This window comes from Haliaeetus albicilla, chromosome 6 (assembly GCF_947461875.1).
Source record: "Haliaeetus albicilla chromosome 6, bHalAlb1.1, whole genome shotgun sequence".
Taxonomy (NCBI): Eukaryota; Metazoa; Chordata; class Aves; order Accipitriformes; family Accipitridae; genus Haliaeetus; species Haliaeetus albicilla.
The window spans coordinates 7704639-7729407 of NC_091488.1; the positions used below are offsets into that span (position 1 = coordinate 7704639).

The following is a 24769-nucleotide window of genomic DNA, read 5'->3' on the forward strand; positions in this document are numbered from 1 at the left end:
TGAACAAAAACTTACAAAATTCAAAAGATTCAGGCATAAAAAGAGCACAAAGGTTATGCCAATATACTGAAACGGTTAAAGGGGTCTGGACAAAGCAGATAGAAGGATGGGATACTGACTGAAGTTCACTGCAGATAAAAACTTGGAGATTTGCCATTACTTAAAAGGAGATGCACTGGATGAGAAGATTCAGGTGGCAGGGCTCAATTTGATCCTGAAAGGTTTAAATGAATCATTCTATTGTTTTATTCCTTCTGTATTTGGTGAAGAATTTCTTTTTTCTTTTTTAAATATAGATAAGATTTCCGTGTACCATTAGGATGCAGACAAGATAAGGACATTCTGTCCTCTTGCACTGGCCTTGGATATATACTGTTCATAAGAGAATTGCTGTCTCCTTGTTTTTATCCTTAATAAATATTTAAGAAGAGAGATCCTGAAAATAAATGCTGTGTTAACACCACCTACAAATAACCTGTCTGTTCCACATACTTTATCAGGAAAAAAAATTGTCACATCACTTCCTTCACTATTTGTTTTCTTCATATAAAAGAGTATTTGCTTGTGCAGTATTACTTAAAACACTACTGAAAACTCCTGGTTGCACTGGAGTAATTCACAGGTCAGCAGTCTATTAGGATATCTGAAAGTCCAAAAAGAATACAGAGAGGAAATTGCACAGAAAGCAAACGCTTCATTCAACCACAGCTCATGTGATTAAATATTGTCATTTACATCACATTATCAGTTTTCCTTTTTGTTTCCAGTTGTAATTTTTAATCAGCTAGTAGGTCACGTTGATGACTCACGTTTCTTTATTTACTTGTTTAAAATCAGGAAAATTCACAGAAAAAAATGTCAACAATTCTAAGATGCTCAAAGTAAAAACCATTTTCAAATAAACTGAAAGGAAGAAGTCACTTTTTCAAGTGCATGACCTTCCAAAATTCAGATCAGATAAAAAATGAAACAATTTAATCTTGTTTTGGGTTGAGAAAAACATCAAGAAATTTAATTTCAGAGGTCACAATGCTAAGAAGTGCTGGTCTTCTGGTGTTAAAAACAGCAGAACTAATTACCAAGAAAGCTAAAATTATTCATTACTTACTCTAGCTCCTAGGCCATTACGCCACATTTTAATACTGTAAATAGAATAATTTCTGTGTAAAACTAAGGTTAAAACAAATTATAACTTTTGAACATCTTTGCATTTGCTTTTTCATTATGCATCCAGCCATTAAATTTCAACTTGACCTACAGACTGAAACCCTTACTTACGTGCCTATTAAAAATATTATCTAATCTGAATTCCAAGTATTGTGGGCAGCAAACACAGTATCATACCTGCGAACATCTGAAGGTTATTGATGCCTTGTGACTGCCTCTTCCAAGGGCAGACGGACAGAATTGCACAGGTACTTCAGTGGTGGAATGAGGAGCGACAAACAGCTGTAGAAATACAAGAAAGAAGCGAAGGAAAGAGAGGGGGTGAAAAAAAATCAATTTGTGGAGTCTGTTTCTGTTTTGTGCTTTGTATCTACAGGGTTGATGTTTATGTGATTAATGTGTTCCACCAGATGCTTTCTGTCCCCTCAGCACGCATAGGCTGCTAAGGCAGCAAGTGTATTGCAGTAAACGATCTCCGTGGCAGTCACTGCACGTTCATTCCCCAGAAACTACAGAGCTGGTGTTACAGATCGCTCCAAGGACATGGACAGCGGATCTCACAAGTACCACTCAAACATGACTTTGGTGTCTGATCGTACTGATGCCACTAAAAGGTTATCACATTGACCTCCAAAGACACGAACTGGCTTATAAGGGAAATACATGGTAGGTTTTAATAAACCAGTGCTTCGTCTCTCTTCTGCTTTCCTTTATCTAAACTAACATTGTAAATGATGTTGCTAGGTTTCTCTTCATCTGAAGTATACTACTCGAGTCTCAATAGCACAGGGAAAAGCAAAGTAGCTGACTACAATGGGGTCATAAATGTTTTTAAGAACTAGAAAAGCAGTGAAAGAACAGAATTATGAATAATAAAAATGCCAATGCATTGAGGGAATGATCAGCTAGAATCACTGAATACACAATTACCGTGTCTATTTTTTTAATTAAAAAAAAAAGTACTAGCCTTTTAATATCATACTTGTTTAAATAATGTTTGCATGTAAGAAGATAGAAAAAGAAAATTGATTGGAATTATGGACATTCGTGCTGTATTTTATAAAATGAATACAATTTACAACTAATAAAGGTCAAAACAACAACCTACAACAGCTGGCACCGACAAGCCCTCTTAGAAAGGAAATGTCAGCCCTGGAAGAATGAGCTGCTAACAGGCGGCGAACAGGAGTTATTAAAACATTCATATTTTTTTTTACTACATTTAATGGTTGCAAGATGCCTGACTGCACCAACGAGCCCTCTTCCCACCCCTGAGGTTTGACTGCTTGGGCTCTGATGCAGTGCTTGGCTCGGGGCTGAGGAAGGCTCGAGCTTACGGCACGGCGAGGCAGGGACCTCCACCAGTAACCCTGTCCCACCACATCCAGCCCTGACGGGGACAGGGACGGGGGCCCACTGGGGCACCAGGACCGCTGGCCATGGCCACAGCGCTGAGGCCAAACTGGAGACCCCAGAGGGTGAAGCAGGGACAGAGGTGTCCGCTCGCAGCCTAGGGCAGAAGCCCCTGATGAGGTTTATGTTGCTGTTCCTCGCTGCCCCACGGCTTTCCCTGCCATCTCGGAGCTGGATCCTGGTCCTGCCAGTCAGCTTCTAAGTGTGTCTATAGGGTACCGGCACAATTACGGACTGGGATACTGGTGTACCTTCAACAACGGGTATTCCTACTGATGGTTACTGCCACCAGCAGTCAACTGCCGCCCTCCCCCTCTTGTCACCTCTGTAAGGTTTCTGTATTACCCAGAATAACGGATCTGGGGAGAGACACCTCCCACAAACCACCTCCATTCCCACCTGCCCCACTGCCCAGAGTTCATTTAGCTGTTCGTCATCTAAAAGGAGCCTGAGCAGCTCATTTCTCAGGGAGTTCCTGGGCATGCTCAGTATCTAGAAACCTTTTTTTGAGACTTTTTACTTTCATTTGCAGTCGAGTTCCTACCTACTTTGTGCAAACAGCCAGCCCCATTTATCAAATGCAGACTTACAAATGGAGAAAGAACCTTAATGATTACCCTCTCCCAAATACTTTTGAACGAAACAAAAAAGCAAGGTAAATACAGGTTGTCACAGCATAAAAATACATGATGAAATTAAAAATACAATTTTAAAAATTTTAGTAATTTCACTAAGCAATCTACATTATTTGGAATAATAACACTCCCATAAAGATGAAAACAAACTGGAATTCCATTTTCAATAAGCATTACTTGACATATTATCATTACACAGAAAATGCACTGCCACAATGAATCTAAATAATCAACACGGAGTTATGATAATCCAGCACACTGCCTGCTCTGAAAGCAGAAAAGATTATTTTTTTTTTTATGTTATAGATCTGTTTTAAAAAAATCATTTTATATCACACAGTATGATGTTCTACTGTATCCAGAAAGTAATTTTCTTTGAAATAAAGAGCTGGGTAAAGAAAAAGAACTTACTTTCCACTGAAAACCAAAGAATAAATTGCTTTAAAAAATAGAATTGAGAAATAACACTAACAAGATTTTTAAATAAGGTTATACTTTGCCACAATCATTCAATAAAATATGCTAAAGTTAACCCATGCCCTGCCTTTCATTTTGTTTAAATAAACAAGTGTCTACCAAGACACTCATGTGAAAGGACACTGGTACCATCAGGTCTCAGATATAACTGTTCAAATACAGAAACCGAGTCTGAAGAAGACTGAGCAAATACATTATTCCTCTTATAAATCCAACAAAGGAGGGAAAATTTTCGTTAAATCTAAAAGTTTATTCTCTACTCTGCACAAAACAATACTCTCGGTCATTAAGAAACTAATAAAGCTTGCCCACAGAGACTTTGAAACTGCACTCCTCACTGCCAGCACTTCTTTATTAGGTTATTTTTCCTCCCAAAAAATTGTGTTTGATAGCCAATCAGGATGGAAGCAGCTTCAAGAAAAAGGTTTAGGCTAGTTATAAGCCAGGAGAATAGCAATCTGAAGACTTACAGTGAAAGCATGTTTCTTTTTGGCAATACCCCATTTGTAACAGGTTTTTGTACATTTAAGTTACATCATAAATATATGTGTGTATAAATATAATAGACATACATGTGAAATCTGTCCATGTATTTATATTGAGGGAAAGAAGTTGGGGAACATAGCATTACCAATGATTGATAATTTTCATGTGTTAAATGCTGAACATGAATCCTTCTCTACTAGAGATAAAGCAAGCTGTGGTTAGGAAAGAAACATGAAACTCAACATCCCAATGACTGTTCCCCCAGAAACTCATAATGCCCAACATGCTAATGAAAAACAAATTAGGAATTTTGCAGTGAATTTATGGGAGTTCACTTCTGTTCCAACTTTTAGAGAATTTGGCAGCGTTTATAAAGATGTTAAGTTAATCCATACAGTGTAAGGTTGACAAGATGGGAAACAAAAATTAGGTGTAACTTGTTAAAAAAAATAAAAAAAAAAAAAAAAGAAAGAAAAAATACATAAGAATCCAAATCACATTAAAGGAAATCCTTGAAAATTTTATCAAATTATTGAAAGAAAACCAACATGGTATATTCCATTTAAAGCTGTTTCAGACTACCATTGCACAGCTCCTAACAAGATATGTATACTTTTCTCATTTTCTTCAGTTTACAAATTAGGTAATGGAGCTGCTTCTAATTTACATGAAGCTGACAAGATTTAAAGCTTTTGAATTTCATTTAGACTTCATTAAGCACCCAGAAGTTCAGGAATACTTGAGAGTAATTCAGCTGGACCTCAGGAAAGCCTATTTCTAATTATGTCAGTACTTGAAGTTGAATCAGATCTATAGAAAATAATCCCTTGTGGTATTTCAGTAATGCCTTCTGTTGCAAACTGAAGCTCAAATAAACTTACACACACATGGAAGTATGATAAATATGATATTTGAATTTGTTTAAATTCTGAAATTTTAGTCAAAATTTTGGTTAATATCTTCGGCAATTATCTCCAGGAAAGATAAAATTTTCTCTGAAATCTCTGTTGAATCTGGTTTATCTAACATAACTCAGTGACTGATGAAATCCTTTTGAGATATTTTCTGACAGCCCAATACCTTCAACAGTTCTGTATCTTAGATGACATAAAAACAAATATGAATAATTATATGAAATATTAAAATTACTGATTTAGAATATGCAGGATTCTAAAATTACTCTACTAATTCTCTTCAAACATTACCTATCTTAATTGGACAATCCCATCTTCAAACTATTGTTCTAATAATTTGCTCTTTATTGCTGCATTTCATCTGAGGATCGCTCAAACCAGAATTTTTCTGCTGACAAGAAAGCATTATTTGCTCTAAAGAGAGCAGAAACTTGAATAATTAAGATGGGAAACTTCTGCCACACATCACAAAGACATTGAAACAGGCATTAATATAAACTAATACCTTAAACACAGGTTACAGTTTATAAGAACTAGTAGTAATCTTCTGGAAGTTGAATGCAGTGCTGTATGGAGGGACTAAACCTAGGATGCAAGATATTCAGGAGATGCAGCAGGTATTTAAATGCCACCCCCCGTCTTTGTTATCAAAATGGGAAGGAAATCACAGTACTTCTCCAAACACGGGTCTGCAATGGAAGAAACAAGTTCAAAAAGGGACAGACACATGAAATAAATACTAGGTAGTTGCTTATAGCAAATTCACCAAAGCTATCCTTTAACTGAAAGTACTGCTGTAAATTGGAATTCAATGCATAAACGACATATAGGACTGAGTATTCTATTAAGAAAAGAAAGAAAGAAAAGAAAGAAAATTACTGCAGGTAGTGTTGAATGTGTCTTTTCCTAAGCAGTGTAATGTAGTTATTGGTGATATGTGAATCTCTGGTGATAAATTAGGAAAGCTGGAAGGAGAAGATTTTTTTATTTTAATTTCCTGGACAAGGTAACATGCAATCTGCAGGAGCCAAAAGTCACTATAATTAAATCTAATCTGCTTCTGTGCCAATGACCTAAACATAACGTGTAATACTCCTAGATGATTAATATAGTTGCATCCATTATGTTTCTTAGCTCCTATTCAAATACCAATTGATGAAATGATTAGTAAGAGCACTTGATGAGTTTTAACGTAATGTATGAAGATGTGTTATTATGCATGAGATAAAAGACAGACTAAAATAAACACTTCAAGTTTTATCCTATTAATTTAATGTAATACTATGTATGCAAAATATAGGGCAGTTCAGTAAATAAGTGTGATCTCCTTTTGCTGTTTTCTTTAGAGCCCCTTTTAAGAACATTTGGTCTTGTTGTACTGCTATATTGAAGGATGAAAGCTGTTTAGTTTCTGAAAGCCAAAAGTGCACGTTATGACTTTATAGCATTCCTCTATTTTTTCCCCCTACAATCCATTTTCTACCTTCTCAGTTTTATTTTAGGATCTTATTACAATATCCCTCTCCTCCCTCTCTGACCCTTATACCAGTTTCCACAAATAAACCAGCTCTGGTGTATGTCTTCCTCACATCTAGAAAAGGTGCAACTACCATTTCTTTCCTGTCTGCAACAGATTTCTTCATTTTCTTTTTTCACGTTAAAGGTTCTACATTCACATCCTAACAAGAGGACCCCCTAACCCCTTGCACCAGAGTTTCCATGCATCCGTCCTCCCTTCTCTCATCTCCCCATCATAAAAAGGACACATATTTAATAGCATTAGTTGTTAGCAACCTCCAAAGAGTTCTTTATAGGAACTGTACTATTAACTAGTAATCAATGGTCAATAATAAATATTTTTCAGAATCCTGACCATCTAGAACTCTAGCCAATCTCAATAAAAATATGAAATCTATATAACTCTCAGTCCTCAAAAGGACAAGAATGTTAGGCAGCAAGATGGAAGAACTTCTGTGATGGAGGAGGAAAAAGTAGTGTACGTAATAGCAGCAGGATGAAGATTTTCTCAGTAGAAATCAGTCTCGGGGTAAATGTGAGTTTGGAGACTAAAATGATTCCAGGTATTCCAGGTACATGAAGTTTCCTTGCAGCTAAATTGATCAAATTATTATTCATAGCCTCTGCCCGTTGGTTATAACTGCCATGACTATGAGATATTCTTATATTCTTACATTAGCATTTTATCTACTTACCTAAATATTTACCTAGCTATCCTGTTGATTCTTAGAAACTTGTGAAGCTTCTAATACAGCTGGTTTGTTTACAACTTCTTCTTCTATTATCTCCTGAATATTATTTGCAACCAACTGCAGTGCTTCTCAAAACCATTCCACAAAGCATTCCAGGGAAAAAACCATCTATACTTCAACTTGCATTGTTCTTCAAGTTTAATTGTTTTCATCCTTAAACTATAAAATCTCTAGAATACATACTTACAATGCCTCTAATTCTTGAGACTATGTTGTGTGTTCTGAACCCACAGTATGATACACAATTCAATATGTTTTGAAAAGAAGGCTCTCTTCTATCACTTTTGTGAAAGCACAGAAATCTTACTTACAGGGTGTTTTGGATCAGTCTCAGTTGAAAAATTGCTAGGATTGCTGTTAACAATTTCTAGTTCCAGAGTTTCATGTGTAGGATTGAAGAGAGGTATGTATATACGAGCCCATCTGGAAAAAATACATATATGCAATGACTATTAATTATAAAGCTTCTTCCATTGCATTTTATTATTCATCACTTGTTTTCTTTCTTGAAAAACTAGTACTTTTAAAAGAAGAATTTTGGTTTATTGCATTAGTATTTTTCCACTAGTAGGGACACATATTTAACAGCATTAATTCATATTATTAATACAGATTAATAACAATAAAAACTGGTAGCAATAACCATTCTAATACTCGGGTCATTCATAAGGGCAGAATTTGTCTTGCTGTACTTTAGTTGCCAGGAAGTTAGTTTAAGTTAGTTGGTTAAAAGGACTGTCTAGCTCCCTCGATACCCAACAAGGAGAAAAATATTTTCAGAGAGAATTTGTCTTAATGTAGATCACTAAGATCTGGAATCACTTTTCATGGTCTACAGGAGGAGCCTAGACTTAATGCCTTAAACTTGATGCCTAACTTTTAGGTAGGAGGATGTGGAAACGAATCCTAGTGTCTCTGATACCACAGCTTCACTTTTATTCCTAGGTTCCAATTTGCAGATTTATGTCTTGCCTTTCTTTCCTTACTTTCTGTAGATCTAACTTTGGAATAAAACATTTTAGTCAAATAGATAATTCAGAGTGCCAAGGCCAACAAAAAAATTTGGTTCCAAAAAGTAAAATAATTTTAAGTATGTCTTATTATTCCGTAGTCTATCCATGGACTCATAGTCTGCCTCAGGAAAAGCACTGGACAGAAACTAAAGGTAATCAGATAAATGCTATCTGTAACTCCTTTTAGTCTAAGCAATGGTTTACAGGAAAAGCTTGTAATTAAGTGGTGCTGCCAATAGCTTTTGATGTAGTGCCACTAGGCAACCATTCTTCTGGATCATCTTGTAACCCTGAGATCTCAAAACAAACTTAGTGTTCCACACCAACCGTTTCAGTGGAGGTTCTGCTTGCTTCCCTCCTCTTTCTTCCTCTGCATGGACTCAAAATCTGTTTCATTTTGTACAATTGTTGCATTGTTCATTATAGCATAATGGCAAATCATTATGTTGCACATGTAGATTATGTATTATAATGAGTATTGTGGCTGTCCCAGAAGAAAATTGGAGTATGCTGATTGCCTAAATGTTATGCTTTAAATCAGCTATTTTACAGACTGTCCTTCTTTATTTTCTAATTAAAGAATAAACACAAGATACCTTCAATAAGAAACACAATTTTCAAAAGAATTCATAAGACTCCCCAAAGTTCCTCTATTCTGATCAAAATAATATATTATTTGCCTTTAACAAAGATATATGACCATAAATCACAATCTCGTTATAACACCAAGGGACACAGAAAAGAGACTCAAGGTGAATCAGTGAAAACAGTAAATAAGAAAAGTCTGAAAAATGACATACATATATTGGTTCTGCTGTAATTTATCTACCTAATGGATATTCCCTCTAGTCAAAGTTGTGGCAGGTCAACTGCAAGATTGTTCCGCATATTTATCCTCTGGAAAAAATTAGTCAGTTAATCATAGCTAAATCAGTAAGGAGAAAGAAAATATAAAAAGCAACATTCAGAAGAGAATGTATTTCAGTCAAGCTTTATGACTGTAACTTCAGGCCCTAAAACTTGTGTGCAGGCAGGCTCCTTCCAACATATGCAGTGATATAAATCCCCAGCAGCTGAGTGGCAGACTTGGGTTTGGCTAACACTGTCAAAGCATTGTATCGCTGAGGTCTCAACAGCAGACAGCAGACAAATACCAGGAAACTTTCACACAAGAACTTCAGATTCACTTGATAATTCCCATTTTTCACATTTATCATCTCTAGCCTTTATTTTTTTGTCTTGCCTCTTTCATACATAATACTTTGTCAAAGCGAAAACTATGTTGGAATATCTGAAATTTCAGTAAGCCGCTATTTGACTGTTAGAGGTTCTTCAAGTGATCAAAATCCATTCAGAACCTCTGCCACTCCACACAGACTGACTACTGTGGTTATGCTAGAAAAAGTTGTTGCGTATGACAGTAAATCCAAGACCACTGTGAACATCATTCGACTGACTCATCCTCAATGACTCCACTGTGGAGCGCATAACCGGATGGATAAATGAAGATGGAGAATATCAAGGAAAAGGTTTCCTTGTTTAGAGGCATATGCTACAGGATGTGTTGAAGCTACCTTGACAGAAACAAAAAGCAGATCTGACTGTGATAAACCCAGAACGTTAGGGTATCTGAAGAAAGATTAAAAGATAAACTGTTAGAATTTCTTTTCTCTTTCAAGAATTGGTTAGAAGTCGATTCTAAGTGTATCAATGGGTTCTTGGCTTCTAATCCAGTTCCAAGTGATAGTTCAAGGACATAATTTCTTAATTTTTTCAGAAGATAGCAAAAAGAATGCAGTGAGCATATAACAAAAAACATTATTCTCAGAAGGATATCATATATGATAATGCTTCTTCTGCATTCAAGGAAAAGGTGGTAGAATGGAAGTTAGTCTCCTAAAGAACTACAAAGCTTCACCAACCAGAAATGCTTCAAATTTCTTAAGACATTTACAGTCCACGTCTCTGGGAACGTAGCAAAGAAGCGCACCCATTCATAACAAAACAAAAAAAAAATTTGATACCTTTCTTAAACAGACAACACATAAATGTCTACCTGCATTGCCTTTACATATTCAGCATACATTAATGCAGCCAATTTACTTGGACTATCTCATCTTTTCAGCAGGTAGAGTAATTCTCAGTAATTTAACTGTAGCCTCAGTGCTGTCATCAATTGCCACTGTCCAAAATTTTGCACTTCAAGATGAGGACATTATGTTGATGACATAATAGAAATACATTTCTGGAAAAAGGAGAGCGTTGAAGGAAATAAATAATCAAAAAGCAGGAGACACTAAGAAACCAAGAATATGACAGATACTGCAAACAGAAAAGGAAGAAGTTTGTCAGGTTTTTTACGCTCTTTTATAATATATATATATAAAGATACATGAAAGAGACTACTGTTAATTTCTTGTTATACATTATTGTTGTTGCTGCTGTTGCCACTAATTAAACTTAGTACTTCTTTGTTGTTCCACCGCTATCTGCCCAGGGCAGATGCAGATGAGTTCATTTACATATGCATAGGAATTACAACATGCATCTACTTGTAAAGTGAAAAGAAATTTCATTTGAAAAAATAAAACATGGAATCCAATGAATTTGAGATGGTAGTTTTGAGAGGCAAGTGTTGTAGTTAACGGAGTTAATCCTTTCCAACATACGTTTTATTTGCAGTAGGAAAGCATGACTTGCCATTCTCGGCCAGATCACGTGTGCATGTAGTTCACAGGTAGTGAACGCTGGAGAAAATTCTGAATGCCAGATAGTGTGAATGAAAACTTCTAAAGTGATTTCTAACTCCTAACAGTGTCAGCCTATATGTATAGTACAGAAAAACTATGGTTTTACTTCAGTCAGCCCAGAATTTTAAAGTAAAAACCAGAAAAAGGACAGCCCTACCAATTTTCTTAGGAAAACATAGTAACAAAGGCTTTGCCAGTTAACTCTGGTCTGTGCATCATACATGAACAGCAGAATATATTCACTCACAGAAATTTAATCAGGTAAAATTTCATGTTGTACTAACAACATTTCTTGCTCAGTCTGTAACGTATATTAATTAGAGATTTAGTCAAAGATAAGATATACAGAAGTAAGTGGGATTTAGCATTCAGAAGAGCAGCGTGTCCACAGAACCTACTACTAAGCAGAGGTAAGAGGTGGAAGAGCACTACTGAAATTCCGGCATTCTTGAAAGTCTTATCCTAAAAGTTTTGATTTCTGTCTTGAAAGTGAGAACTGAAAATTATGCTATTGAAATGCAAGATGAAATTTTGTTGAAGGAAGACAAGAATTGGGTTCATTTCTCTGTCTGCTCTAAGTAGCTTATTTTCTTAACACTTGCAGTGTTCCAACCATGTCTAGCCCCGGGATCTGCCAGACAGAAGTTGTATTACTTTGCCATTTCTTGAGAGGTTAAAAGAAATTGATAACTGGTGTACAAGCATTTGTAAAGCAGGACTGTCAGATATATTCCTAGTTCCGAAAGAGAAAAGAAAGAGAAAATAAAACAAACCTACAGAACTCTGTATTATGGATCTTTATGATTACATTCTGCAGTATTTTCAGAGTGATTTCTATATAACGACTTCAGAGGAAGTCTACATATAGGCTACATTTCCATTTCAATTGTTTTTCTGCAAGGAGAATTTCACCTATCTACACATATATCTATGCAAATTATCTGCAAAGTACTATAGTACATATGCGGCACTATTCTGGCTTTTTGATGTAAATTCTTCATCTGTTTTCCATGATACTTCAAACCAGTGACAAGGTTCAGCACTATGAACTACATACTTACCTTCCAAGCTCACATTCTATTTCAGGTAGATTAGTTGGCAACGGTTTCTCTACAATCAACTTCAGTGCGTACCAAAACTCTCCAACCATATCTGACAGAAATATGACACTAAAAACAGATACATAAGCTCAGTATGACACAGCTTTTGTGCAGACAATTAAAAATGTACAGGTTAAAATTCAGAAAAAAACTAATGAGTTCAACACAGTGACTTCTTTAATTAGCTCCCAGTTTTCCCATAACACTTCTTGCTGGTATCTGAATTCAGCTACCAAAACTAATAATATTTACAATTACTGTTGCAACAAAATCACTTCATCTTTCTTAACTTTTAGCATAACAAGTTGTTTGTTGGGGTTTTGTTTGTTTGTTTGTTGGTTTGGTTTTGGCTTTTTTCAAAACTATAACTCAAAAGCATTTCAACTGCTAACTTGCAAGAGTAAGCTTTAATTTTGTTTCAATGTCACAGTATTTTCTTTTTAGCCATTTTGAACTAAAAGGACAAAGAAATAGAAATAGTATTCACTGATTTTAAAAAGGAAAATCTTTTCAATCTAGTGATGAAAACTGAGGAATAGATTTAGACACATTTATATGAGCATGACAAAGAGATATGCTTCAAAGGAATATTCAATATACTGTTTTGATATACAATCAAATGTTGTCATGACTGAAAATTGCTAGGTGAGGTATGTACAGCAGTATATTTCTGTGACAGACATTCTAACACACTCCTTTCCTATTGCAGATTTCTTTTTCTATTTCTTGTTTTTTTGAGGAGAAGAGTCATAATAACATTAAACCAAAACCCTGTCAGCATAGAAAAACTTACATGAAATGCACTGTGCAAACCCACGACCCACTAAGGACCAGTTGTTGCTCTAAATGATAGATAACCATGTTCCCTGACTTTACGGTTCCAGACTATCCTCTGTGCCAACAGAGCCTTTAAAGTGAGCATAAAACAGCTTAGGAAAGAATGATCCATTTGAAAAGGTACACCTGCCACAAACACTTTTATGACACTTCTTCCCAGCTGCTGCCATAGCAAAGGAAACAGAGCATGGCTTCAGAAAAAAAGATAACAGTGTGGATGTAATGTAGAAGTACCTCTGTCCAGCTGTAATTGTAGTCCTTGGGAGCTATTGCAATTTAAAGCAGCTATTAGCTTTCTAGTACAGTACTGCATAATTGTATTGAATATGTACAGGTGTGCTTTATGTCAGCTTTGCATATATTGCCCTAAGTCCCAGCCCACCAATCGGCTGAGCCCAAAATTTTGCCAGTTAAAACAAACCTTTATTTTATTATTTGGAAATTCTGCACTTGAAAAACACCAGAAATATTATCTGATATGAAAAAATGAGGTCTATTCTCATTTGCAGCTTCAGAATGCGTAATTTCTACAAATTCCCACAGAAAAAAATATTTACCGAACTGGTAACAATACTCATTTTTATAAAACAGTATTGCTTGAAAGTTGTATTCTACAACGACACCTGCCATTATTCGGGTCTTTGGAAAAGCAGTACAAGCAAACTGAACAAAACTTTGAAATACATGGATTTTGGCTTTGTAAATATTGGGTCTTTGAACATGTCATCTGTGTCTGCCCTCCTCATAAACCACCACCTCACCCTCCTCCCTATCCCCATATTTTTGCCAGTCAATTGATATAATTGAAAAACTGGGAATTGGTTTTCAATCAGCCCTTCAACTAAATAATGTTTTGCTAACCAAATTCCAGGAAAATAAGGTTTGCATTTCTGCACTCTTCAGTTACTTGCTGACTAGTTTAGCTGAAACTAAGACCAAGAGGTCATCTGTCTTTGTATTGCTAATTATCATACCTGCATGGTTTCGTTGGGATTTCCAATGTAATGAAAAATTTGTAATTTAAAACCTCTCCATATTCATTTAGTAGATCATAGTTAATTAATGGAAGATCCTGAAGCTAAATGGATTTATGTGAAGACTGTTAAAGGGTTCTTCACCTGGTTTTAGTTATGTTGTTATAGTTTTGTTCCTTCTCAGTAGAAAAAAAAGAAAACCTGTTACTCCCTTTATGGAACTTACAAACTTACAAAACTAACAATTCATCTGAAGTTTTCAGAGGGGACTTCTAATATTAAGTAAGTTTCTAAAACATTGTTCACTGAATTCTAGTGAACTAGACTAACTAGGGGTTATTCTACTGCCTGTCAGTCAGGTTTTTCCCCTCAGAAGAAAGCTGCTGGTTGGGATACAATATATTTAAAGTTGTATATTTTTTAAATTCCATTTATTACCCATTATGTGGGGGTTTTTAGGGTGATATCTACATCAAGGGACCGAGGTTTCAATGAAAGCAGTTCAGTTATTAGTACAAGAGCCAGAACCACAAGTATCAAAACTCTGCAACTTACCTTTCATCTGAAGTGCCAACAACAGCTGGGGAAAACTTTAGTTGATATAAAAATGTTTGTTTGGGCCTAAGAGTGAAAGCCTTTTGTCCACAAAGCGATTGATTCTCCAGTACCACACTCAGCTGGAGAATTTTGTCTGCAGGATTAGTGATGGGAATACGAATTTCAACAGTATCCTAGAAAAAAAAAAACAAAACAAAACAAAAAATGAATTATGCACCATTACACATAAAAAAAAAAAAAAAAAAAAAAAATCTTTCTCAAACAAGTGTAAGATGCTTACTTATGATTTACACGTATATGAACACAGGCTGCACCCTTCTTTAATGTGTGAGCTAACCCAAAAAAGAGAGGTTGCAGCAAGAGACATTTCAGCCAATCTTCAAATTGTAAACTCTTTAATTCCATAAATAAAGAAAAGTTCGACTTCCTGGCCAGTTCATATTCTAACAAGCTAGTTCACCTTCCAAGATATGGCCGGGGCTTGCCAAAATACACCTTACAGGCAGACCTGCTGTAGTCCTAACCAGGTAAAGCCTCCAAGCCATCTCCCAACAGCCAAGCACACAGTTGAAAATGTCCACTTTGCAAGTTGCCAAGAGATTCAGGCTGAATTCTGCACGATCTGTTCCTCTTAATTTTTAAGTTGCACCGTAATAATTGACATTAAAACAACACCACCACAACAAACATTTCCTCTCTCGTTCCTTTTCACCATTTCCCTTACTAATTGTCTCCAGACCTTTCTGTTTAAAGTCTATGAACACGTCAAGAAAAGACCATCTGGAAAACATGGTTACTATTAAAGATGCTATTAAATTCCAGTTACTATAATAAAAGGGAGCCATACTATGGCCTGATTAGATAAAGACGCATACTTTACACTTGGAACACCTTTAAGATGTGCAGGAATTGGGCAGAGGCAGTTCACTCTGCACATTGCGCTCTCGAGCAGCCCTTGAAACACTGCTATATTTCAGCAGTGTTCCAGTGACCCCCTTCTTTGCTATAAGGTTAAAAATTGTGTAAATCCATCTTAGGTACCCTATGTGTGTAAACATCAATACACTTTATGAAATGAAACACTTTAAACAGACAGGAAGGAATATATTAATGAAGGAAGTCCACTGTCACAATCCAGGATGCATACCTGCAGTTTAAAATACATATGTTCTATTCATATATGTTCATCTATACAAACTATGCAAAATCCAAAACCAAATATATGTATTTATTTGTCTGTAACTATATTTCTCTCTAGCCCTATTTTGATCTCTTTCCTTTGCCCTAACCAAGCATTTTATTTCAAAATGCAGGTGTCTGGGTTTTTTAACATATGGTGATTTGGCTCTTACAGTAAAATTTTGCCATAAACTTTTTTGTAAAAGTAAATAATTCAAATTGCAATATGAAAGGAGAAAAAGATAAAATATCTATTAAAATTAATAAAACACTAAAAACTGAACATGAAATACTTTACAATCCCACAAACAGCTGCCTCACTCTGCTTTGAGTCTGCCTATGATTCGCTAAATTTCTATATATTTACATTTATAGAAAATGACTATTGGAACACACATAAAACACATTTAACGTTCTACAGATGGCAAGATTACACCAACAATTTAAATCATTCAAGTGCCTTGCATCAGTAAGATGGGATTTAAATTTGCCATAAAATATTTTAAAGCTCAGATTAATAGTTTTTACTGGTGTAAACAAATTTCTAAATCTATCTACCATTTTATTGCTAAAGGCTTCATAATAACTATATAGTAAAATATCTACATGCTGTGTTGAAGAAATACTTTTACAGTAAAAAGACTTACTGCTTATTTAGGAAAAAAGGAGCAACTATCAAAGAAACCTTTGTAACCTTGTACACAAAGGAGATTCTATATTGCCAAAGTTAGCTTAATGTAAAACAGTGTTCTCTTGCCACTATAAAATTAATGCCTAGGATTATGTATTTCCTTGGAATTTCCCAGGAAATTTCCTTGGAATTACTATAAATGTTTCAAAGATCTGCTACTTCATGGATAGTAATAAGAGCAGATGTATATTTATCAACAGAATGTATATATAGTGTACATTTCTAGGCCTTGATGGATTGTTGTGGAGGCATAGTACTAGGATAAATAACAAAATGCCCACACAATTGCCAAGAGTATTATTCTTCCTGAAAGTACCATTTTATCAGAAAGAATGCAAAGGAGTAACATCATAAGCAAGTTCCAAATGCATTTATAGTCATTAATTTAGATCCACATTTCAGTGTTGTGTTTTTTATAAACATTTTGACAGAGGAAAAATACAGAAGTTGAAAACAGAAGAGAATTAATCTCATTCCTCAAACAACTTCTTGTATCAAGACTGCCAGTGCCCAAGACAGAGCCATCCTGGTGCAATTCGTCATGTTTTTATTCCTTTAGAACTTGCTGTGATCCACTTCCTGTCCAGTGCAGGTCATTTAAAACAATCTAACATAAGGTAAAATAAAATAAAAGGAAATGTTAATATGAGATAACATTAAATTCTCAGTGGAACTTGAAAAAACAATTGACTGGTTACACTTTATCTTACACTAATAGCCTGAGCTTATGTACAGGTGTAATATTCCATTAAGTTTTTGCTTTAAAAGATGCTCACCATCATCAATTGATCTTTTGTGATATTATACCTGTTTGCTGAAATATTTCCCTGACATATTTTATACCAAAGATTTTCTCATCATCCCATTCTCTACATCCTTCTTTTAGCAACTAAACCTAAAGGATTTAAGTCCATAATATGTAATTTTACATTTTATTAATGTATACACGGCGCTGAACTACCAACTCATCATCCTCTAACTTCAACAAGGTAGCTTATAGGAAGATGGACACATTCTAAAATTACTGTGCATAACACTCCTCTGTGTTCCAACTTCTGTAATACTCCTATTTTAACCATCATCAGGTGTCTATAAAAGCACTAGCTGGCCAAAGTTTCTGAGACTAACTACACTTCTTAATGCTTTAGAACAACTGTTTTCAATTAAATCCAGTTTCATTAAGGAGATGACATTCACTCTACATTTGTTTGCAGCTTTTCCAGTCCATAGACCTCGAGGAGAAAGCATTTGTACTTGTTTCCACGTTTGCCAGGCTGTTGCGACAGAAGCAAATTGTCAAGTCAGGTAAGTGGTAAGAAAGTTATTTTGATAGGCCTTGTGAGATAATGCAGCAGGAGTTCTTCCCTTTGTAGGTCCTTGTCCAAATCATTGTTCTTCTAGACTGGCACGTACCTCCTTTCTCCGTGCCACACCTGATGACAAGCAGGAATGTTGCTTACTCAGACAGTGAACTTGCAATGGTGGCAATATTTTGGAAAAAATAGATCTTGGCCTTCTATCTTCCGTAGGCTCAAAATGATCGGAGCTTTCAGCGTCACCGTAAGTGTGTCTGTATGTCAGTAGCAGGAGTTGAGCTAGAGTCTCCTGTTGTATCCTCAGGATTATTCCTTTCTCTTTCTTGGAACAAAAGAGGCTCAGGTGAGCTGGTCAGCAGAGTTGATGACAGAGTTTCAGGGCCACACTGAACATAGTTCAGCCCAGTTTGGTCAAGTTACTTCTAGAAATCAGAGCTGGCTCTTGAACTGCTTGAGGCAACGTGCCTCCAACACGCACCGCACCTCACCACCTCTCCTCTCCACGTTACACTTCTAACCCAGCCCCACATGCGCACACTCAGCTGGGCCTTACTCGCATTGATCATTCGGACACATGGAAGTGGGTCTTGAGGGAGTGAGTCCTTCCATCTTCTTAGTCACTCGAAAGTTAATGGAGCAGATCTTTGTGAAGTGAACCACCTCCCTCACCATACAAGCCCTTTCCCCCCTCCCTCTGTCATGTAAACTAATTGCCAAGATAACCCTCTCCTTTCCATGTAGGGTTATGATGACAGAGAATCACAGTGGTATCTTGATACCGTATTTTCCCATTTTACTTGGTATATTTTTGCCTTACAAAATATCAGCTTGCAAAAAGGCACTAACTCTTCACCAACACTTAAGTCTTTATCAGAACAGCAAATTGAACTAATTGAAATCTAGGACTAAACACCTTAAGCAAATTATATACTTTTAAAAGTTGCTTAGTAAGCAATCCATTCTTGCCACTATTACAGTACAAGAAACTAGCCAGAAGAAAAAAATGTGCACAGGACATATAATATCAGAGGCTAATAATACAATGAGTTTCAGGTGTAAATTTACATATAAATTTACATACAGAAATCACACTGAATTGAATTTCTTCTAGCTGAAATGTGCGTTAGTGCCTTAGTAATAATGCCCTAAAACAGTAGATGTTTTGCAATAGATGATTGCTAAAAACGTCTTTCTGAAATTGAAGGAAAGGAGGGGACCGCAAAAACATTCTGTTCTGTGACTGAAGCTATCTAGGATGTCCTTAGCTCCACCAAAAGAAATCATGCACATTGAGAAACCCACACCAAAGTGGTATTACAATAATTTTTAATGCATATAGGAAAACCTAATGAACTAAATAATGTACACATATTTGGACTTCCATGCACCCCAGTTTTGTCCATCTGTATACTGTTTCTGGTTTGGTATAGATAGATAGAAGAAGTTGGAGCAAAGATAAGTTGAATTACAAGAGAAATGCTATGTTAAGATAGTTATAAACAACATGCCTGACAAGGGGATACAGACTGACTCAAAGTCAAATTAATATCCCAAATTCCCATAATTGAGGAAGTAGTAACTATGCTTACATCTTAATGAATATTCCTTTGCATTTGAAATCAAGGCCAGCTCTGAGTCCATGTAGACTGAAGCTCAATAATATCCACATGAGACCACAGGCAGATTTCGTTTTCAGATCCAGCAGTGTGAGATGAAGAAATTATCAATTACAGCTACTTTTCACCAACCTCTGTAATGAAGGTTGGCACTTCCAATGATCAGCTCAGTTGCCTAAGCCACTATGTACAGTAACCTGGCTTATCAAAGCTGAATCAGGTTGGAGATTCTAAAAAAATATAAGATACTAAAAAAATGTAAGAGTAGGTTAATCTTTTTCATTACCATAGCCAATATGGAAGGAGATATTTGCCACTGCATTAATGTAACAAAGGATTGAATAAATCTTCAGAGGATTTTACAGGAAAAATAATTTACATCTACTTTGTCAACAACATTTTTGGAAAGCATGACTCAGCAACTGACAGATTTCAATACAGCTTCTATTCATCATTCTTATAGGTCACTTTGCTGTGCAGATACATGTAATATATGAGGTGCCAATGATGGAAACCATAGTTTGAATCAAATCAATAGAGGTATTTACAGTCCTTGTTCAACAGGGCTACTTTGGATGACTGACACTTCAGTAAATCCAGGCTGTATCTCTCAAAAAGAGACATTTCTCTTTTTTTCAGAATGCCCCATCTCCTTCACAGACTGTCATATCCACAATGCCAGAACAAAATACTTAAGGTCAGTATCACTCAATAAAAGCACTGGAAAGTGCAACATTTCTAAGTTAGAAATGTACTGCTCTTGGATAATGAAGTCAAGAGAGCTATCAGTTACTACTGCATTCTCAGAGAGTCAGTTATGTCTCATGGAAAGGTAATATGCAATTCTTCTTCAAGCATGTCATGACTCAGAGATACTTGCCCAAAATGAGCCTCAGAATAGCGACAATCACCATTTGTAACCAGTCCTTTCTTTCAGGGAATTCAAGGAGATGTAAAATTTAGGACACTTTCCGTTTCAAAATAGCTTCTGATGTACAGGTAGATGATTAGCAAAACCTGTCTTTTTCAATAATTTCTCTCTGATCTAGACTAAATCTTACCCACAGAGATCTTTGTGAATGTCGGTCAGGTTAAGTGTTTGAGCAAATCTTTGTCACTCTCTTATTTACCAAAAAAGGGCACTATTATCCCTGGACTTTGAATGGATACAGAACTACAAAGTTTAGTTCCTGAGCTAATTGTATTAACCCATATAATGCTATAACAAACAGTTAGCTGCAGTTATTTTGTGCTGGTCTCGCTGATTTGTTTTCAAGCATTATATGAAGTTACAATAGTGCCATAAATTCATAATTCCAATAGATTAGAACAGACTTTGGAAGGCTTGGTGAGTGCTGATGATTTCTGCATATTCATAATGAAGTCAGCGACTCAAACAACAGAATTACTTCCAGGAACTTATTCTAAAAGCATTTAATTTACCCTATTAGGCATTGAAACTGATATTTGCACCATGGGCATACTGTCCTGGATTGAAAATTTGATGTGGTGAGGTTAGAAAGCTTCCTCTGGCATGAAACTACAAACACGACAAAGACTACATCAGTGGAATGCTGAGGTATCAGCTCGCTCAGAACAGATCAGGAAAAGGCAGTGACCAGCACTGCCTGTGTTCCAGTGCTTCAAGACTTTCAGAAATACTTGGTAAAAATAAACTTACAATCACCTATCAGAACCTAACAGTACTATGGTAGAATAGCAGTAACGACTAATTATTACAATGCTTCCATCAACTTTAATGACTCCTGCTACCCATGTGGAAGCAAATATTCTACTATGTGCCTATACTCCCAGCTCGTGCTGGTATGAGCTAACTAAAAGCACTTCTTTACTTTTTAAAACTAGTAACCAAGTTTGATAGTATTTCATTTTATTGAATTGTTATGACCATACTAATGAGATAATTTACATCTCAGCTACAGCACCTACCATCAAGTTACTCAATCAGCAGAGGTAAAACGCTAATTAATTTGACTGCCTTAGATCTTGCACCTATTGTAACTCTCTTATTCTGTAGGTCTAAAAAGAGATTTTAAAGGAGGCATGTTTCCTTGTAATTTGAAAGACTGATACCATAATTATCACTGGCACAAAACATACAGAGGTAGAGATAATTCTAGAACAAAACTGAAATTGTTAGGGTTTGTACTGAGAATAGCTTTTTCTTCTGAGTTTTCCAAGAGTAGAAAATTACAAATAAGTTCATATTGACAGGTAAAATGCCTCAGCTAAAAACCTTCCTCTCCCAAATCCTAGACACTTGGTTTTTTAAATCCAACTTTTATTTTTGGCACATCTCTGCAGTCTCAGGAGCCAGAGAGTATAAGTAGTATAATGCAAAGGGACTTTCTTAAATGTTCATAGCTTTTCTGAAAAACAGAAATATATATAAATCTGAAGGAGTAATCTCTGTAAGAGTTATCTAGTTCTATGCCTTATTATGACTTAAAAGATCAGATAAACTTTAAAAAGAAAACATCCTCATTGTTAGTTGTTGCTCCAAGCAAAGTTAACTTTTAAGTCCTTGAAGTTTGCTCACACATTACTGTCTCACATAGAACAACAAATGCTGCATTATTAATTTTGTCTTCCATACGTGACATACTAGAGGTATCTGTATTACCAATCTGTCCCACACATTCCCCTAGTCTTTACTCTAAAAAAGTAATGCAAATTCACTATATCACAAGCAATGTTTTTTAATAGTATTAACATCAAAATATATATTATTATTGACCGATACCTGTTACGAGAACCTCTGAAAGAGCTAAAATTAGAGCAGTCAGAACCAAGGGCCACCCTTGCACGTCTCTGAGTCTCTCTATGCAGCCCGACTAGTTCTGCTGTCACCCAGAAAGCAGCCTCTCCCTCCGTATGGGGTGGTATGGGAAAGATGTGGGAAAAAAGTGTCTATTAGAGAACTGTGGATTATAAGTAAGAATATAAAGCCCTTTAAATACTGATGTCCCCATATTCCTGTGTGCTCAGTTTTGAGTCCCTGGCAGATCATCTTGTGAGGGAAAGGACTGCTATTACAATCACCTCAAATATACTTTTTTTGGCATATCCACGTATCTGGACATGAGCCATTATTTCATCCTATATCTTTTATAGAGAAAAAGGTATCCTGCTGCGATTTCAATTTTAAATCTTGGGTAAATATTAATGAAGTGTTTCTCAATTGTTACATTCATCCTACAGTCACCATCTGCTGTGGATGGATCACCCAGAACAGACTGCTGCATTCATTTTTCTAGAGACTGCCAAAAAAAAAAGAGGTTTGAAGGCTGGAAAGAGCTGGAACCAGTAATGGAAACACCCTGCCTATTCTTAGATCTGCATGTAAACTTCTTGCTAAGTGTGAAGACTGTGACAGTGATCTTTTAAAATCACTGCTGAAGAGTGCAGAAGCAATGCATTAGTGGCACAGATCTGGGAGCCATTACAAGTGGCAACAGTGGCACAAGTTTCAACCCAGCAAGAACAGCTCTGGTGGAACCGGGGGCGGGCAGCATATGTTTCAGAGTTGCATTACCAACTTTTGAGTACTCATGAGGCTCTCAGGGACTTAGAGGAAGAGAAAGATTTGGCAGAGGATAGACAAAACGATTGTCTCCGCACTTATGTGGAAACCAAACTCAATCCCTTCCAGGCATTTGGTTTTATGAAAGCAGAAACTAATAATTCACTGTTCAAAACAGACCTTCTCCTCTGGCTTACCTCCTGCTGTACAGAATCTGCTTGGAGCTCACATATTAGATACTTCCTCTCAAGACAGCCAATACTATTTTTCAAATATATGGATGGATCAGAAAGTCTCTTGACTCAGTGAACCAGCAATATACACTTAGAATTTTCTCCATGAAACAGACAACTGCTAAGGAGTAAGTGTGCTCAAAGCAACAACTGCCAGCCTTTTAGACATTTTACATAAAAACTTAAGAATCGCCTTACTTCTTGACCACTACATACAACCTGAATAAATCTGTTAGATGATTTGCAAGACAAAGTAACTGTTACAGTCCATTTTTCTAAAAAATCTGAGATAATGAACCTGAATTTACCAGTCTAAATTCAGCCTCTGTACTACTGTTCCCCATTCGGAAATCCACAGTAAACACCAAAGTAAATACACTAACCAAAAAATAATTTTTTAAAATTGTAAATTGTTACAATGTTGCCAATGGCTGAAGATACTTAATAATTATCAATTGGCAAAATTAAAAAATATGGTTGTTTTCTCTGCATTTAGAACTAAAAATACCTGCAAATATACAAACAACTCATAATAACTGAAAGTGTTATTTAATTAATGAATAGTGAATATTCATGAACAAATTGTAATTTAGCTTTTGAAAGCATCCTGATTTCTCAGATTGTTCCTTTGAACTGTTAAAATTCTTTGTAAAGTATCCTTTCTAAATCCCAGAGAAATATATAAATGAATAATTACTGATTACACATTCACTATCTCTTTCCATGTGAAATGAGTAGTGCTAATTTTTACTCCACATTTCTCTCAAATAACTTGAGCTGGAATTTGTTCAATAGAAATATCTGCTGCAGGGAACAAACTGTATGACCTTTTGCTGCTTTCACACGAATAGTTCTGGAGATTAAACCAATGTAGTCTCTATGCTCACTGAGACTTTACCTTCTCTTTAGTCTTCTAAGATTTCAGTTGCAACAATTTTCATATACCTTTATACAAGGAATTGAAATCAAGCAGCAAATTCATTTTAAAAAGGCTGAAGAACAGTCCTCAGACAGTAACAGACACTGGTCCCTCCTTTCTAGGGAGGATGATGATTAAGCAAGTGCCAGAGATATGTCCATATAGTCACAATTACACAGTCATTCCTTACTCTGATTCAAATAGAAAAGGAAAGATCTGGATTCCTTTTTCAATAGGCCAAACCATCTAAAATATGTAGGGTTTTAGCCTAAAGTAAAAATGTCAACTAAAATTGTGTAACTTAAAGCAAGTAATTCCTGAGTTAACAGCCTTTTACAAACTTCAGCACAGCATCCGTTTGCAAATCAAATCCCTAATCAACTAGTTTTATATACTTACTTGAAGTTCCTGATTCAGATGTTGTTTGAAAATATTTGTGTGGATACACTTGTTGCTTGTTGTAATGATGCCATTTAATTATCATTTGCTGCTTCAGAAGCTGTTCATACTATCCATAGAAAACCATCAGAAATGAACAGCTAACTGCTTCAACCCATGTTCTAGAGATGCACAACTATAAAACAGTATTTGAATTTCACTCCAGCATTTTTAAATAGTATTCTGATCACAGGAACACAGAAATACTATTTTGGAGAAGCAGGGATATTGCTACATTT

At 35.9% G+C, this 24769-nt stretch overlaps 1 protein-coding gene across 1 annotated transcript in view; it reads right to left on the reverse strand.

The window, feature by feature from the left end:
• The window catches only part of CFAP47 (cilia and flagella associated protein 47), a 334652-nt gene that overhangs the window by 86426 nt on the left and 223457 nt on the right, over positions 1-24769 (reverse strand). Inside the window, exons 52-55 of the mRNA XM_069784915.1 lie at positions 14592-14767; positions 12187-12294; positions 7674-7785; positions 1345-1449 (exon numbers count right to left, since the gene is read on the reverse strand). Coding sequence (XP_069641016.1) covers positions 1345-1449; positions 7674-7785; positions 12187-12294; positions 14592-14767 — 501 coding nt within the window. The remainder of the gene's footprint in view (positions 1-1344; positions 1450-7673; positions 7786-12186; positions 12295-14591; positions 14768-24769) is intronic.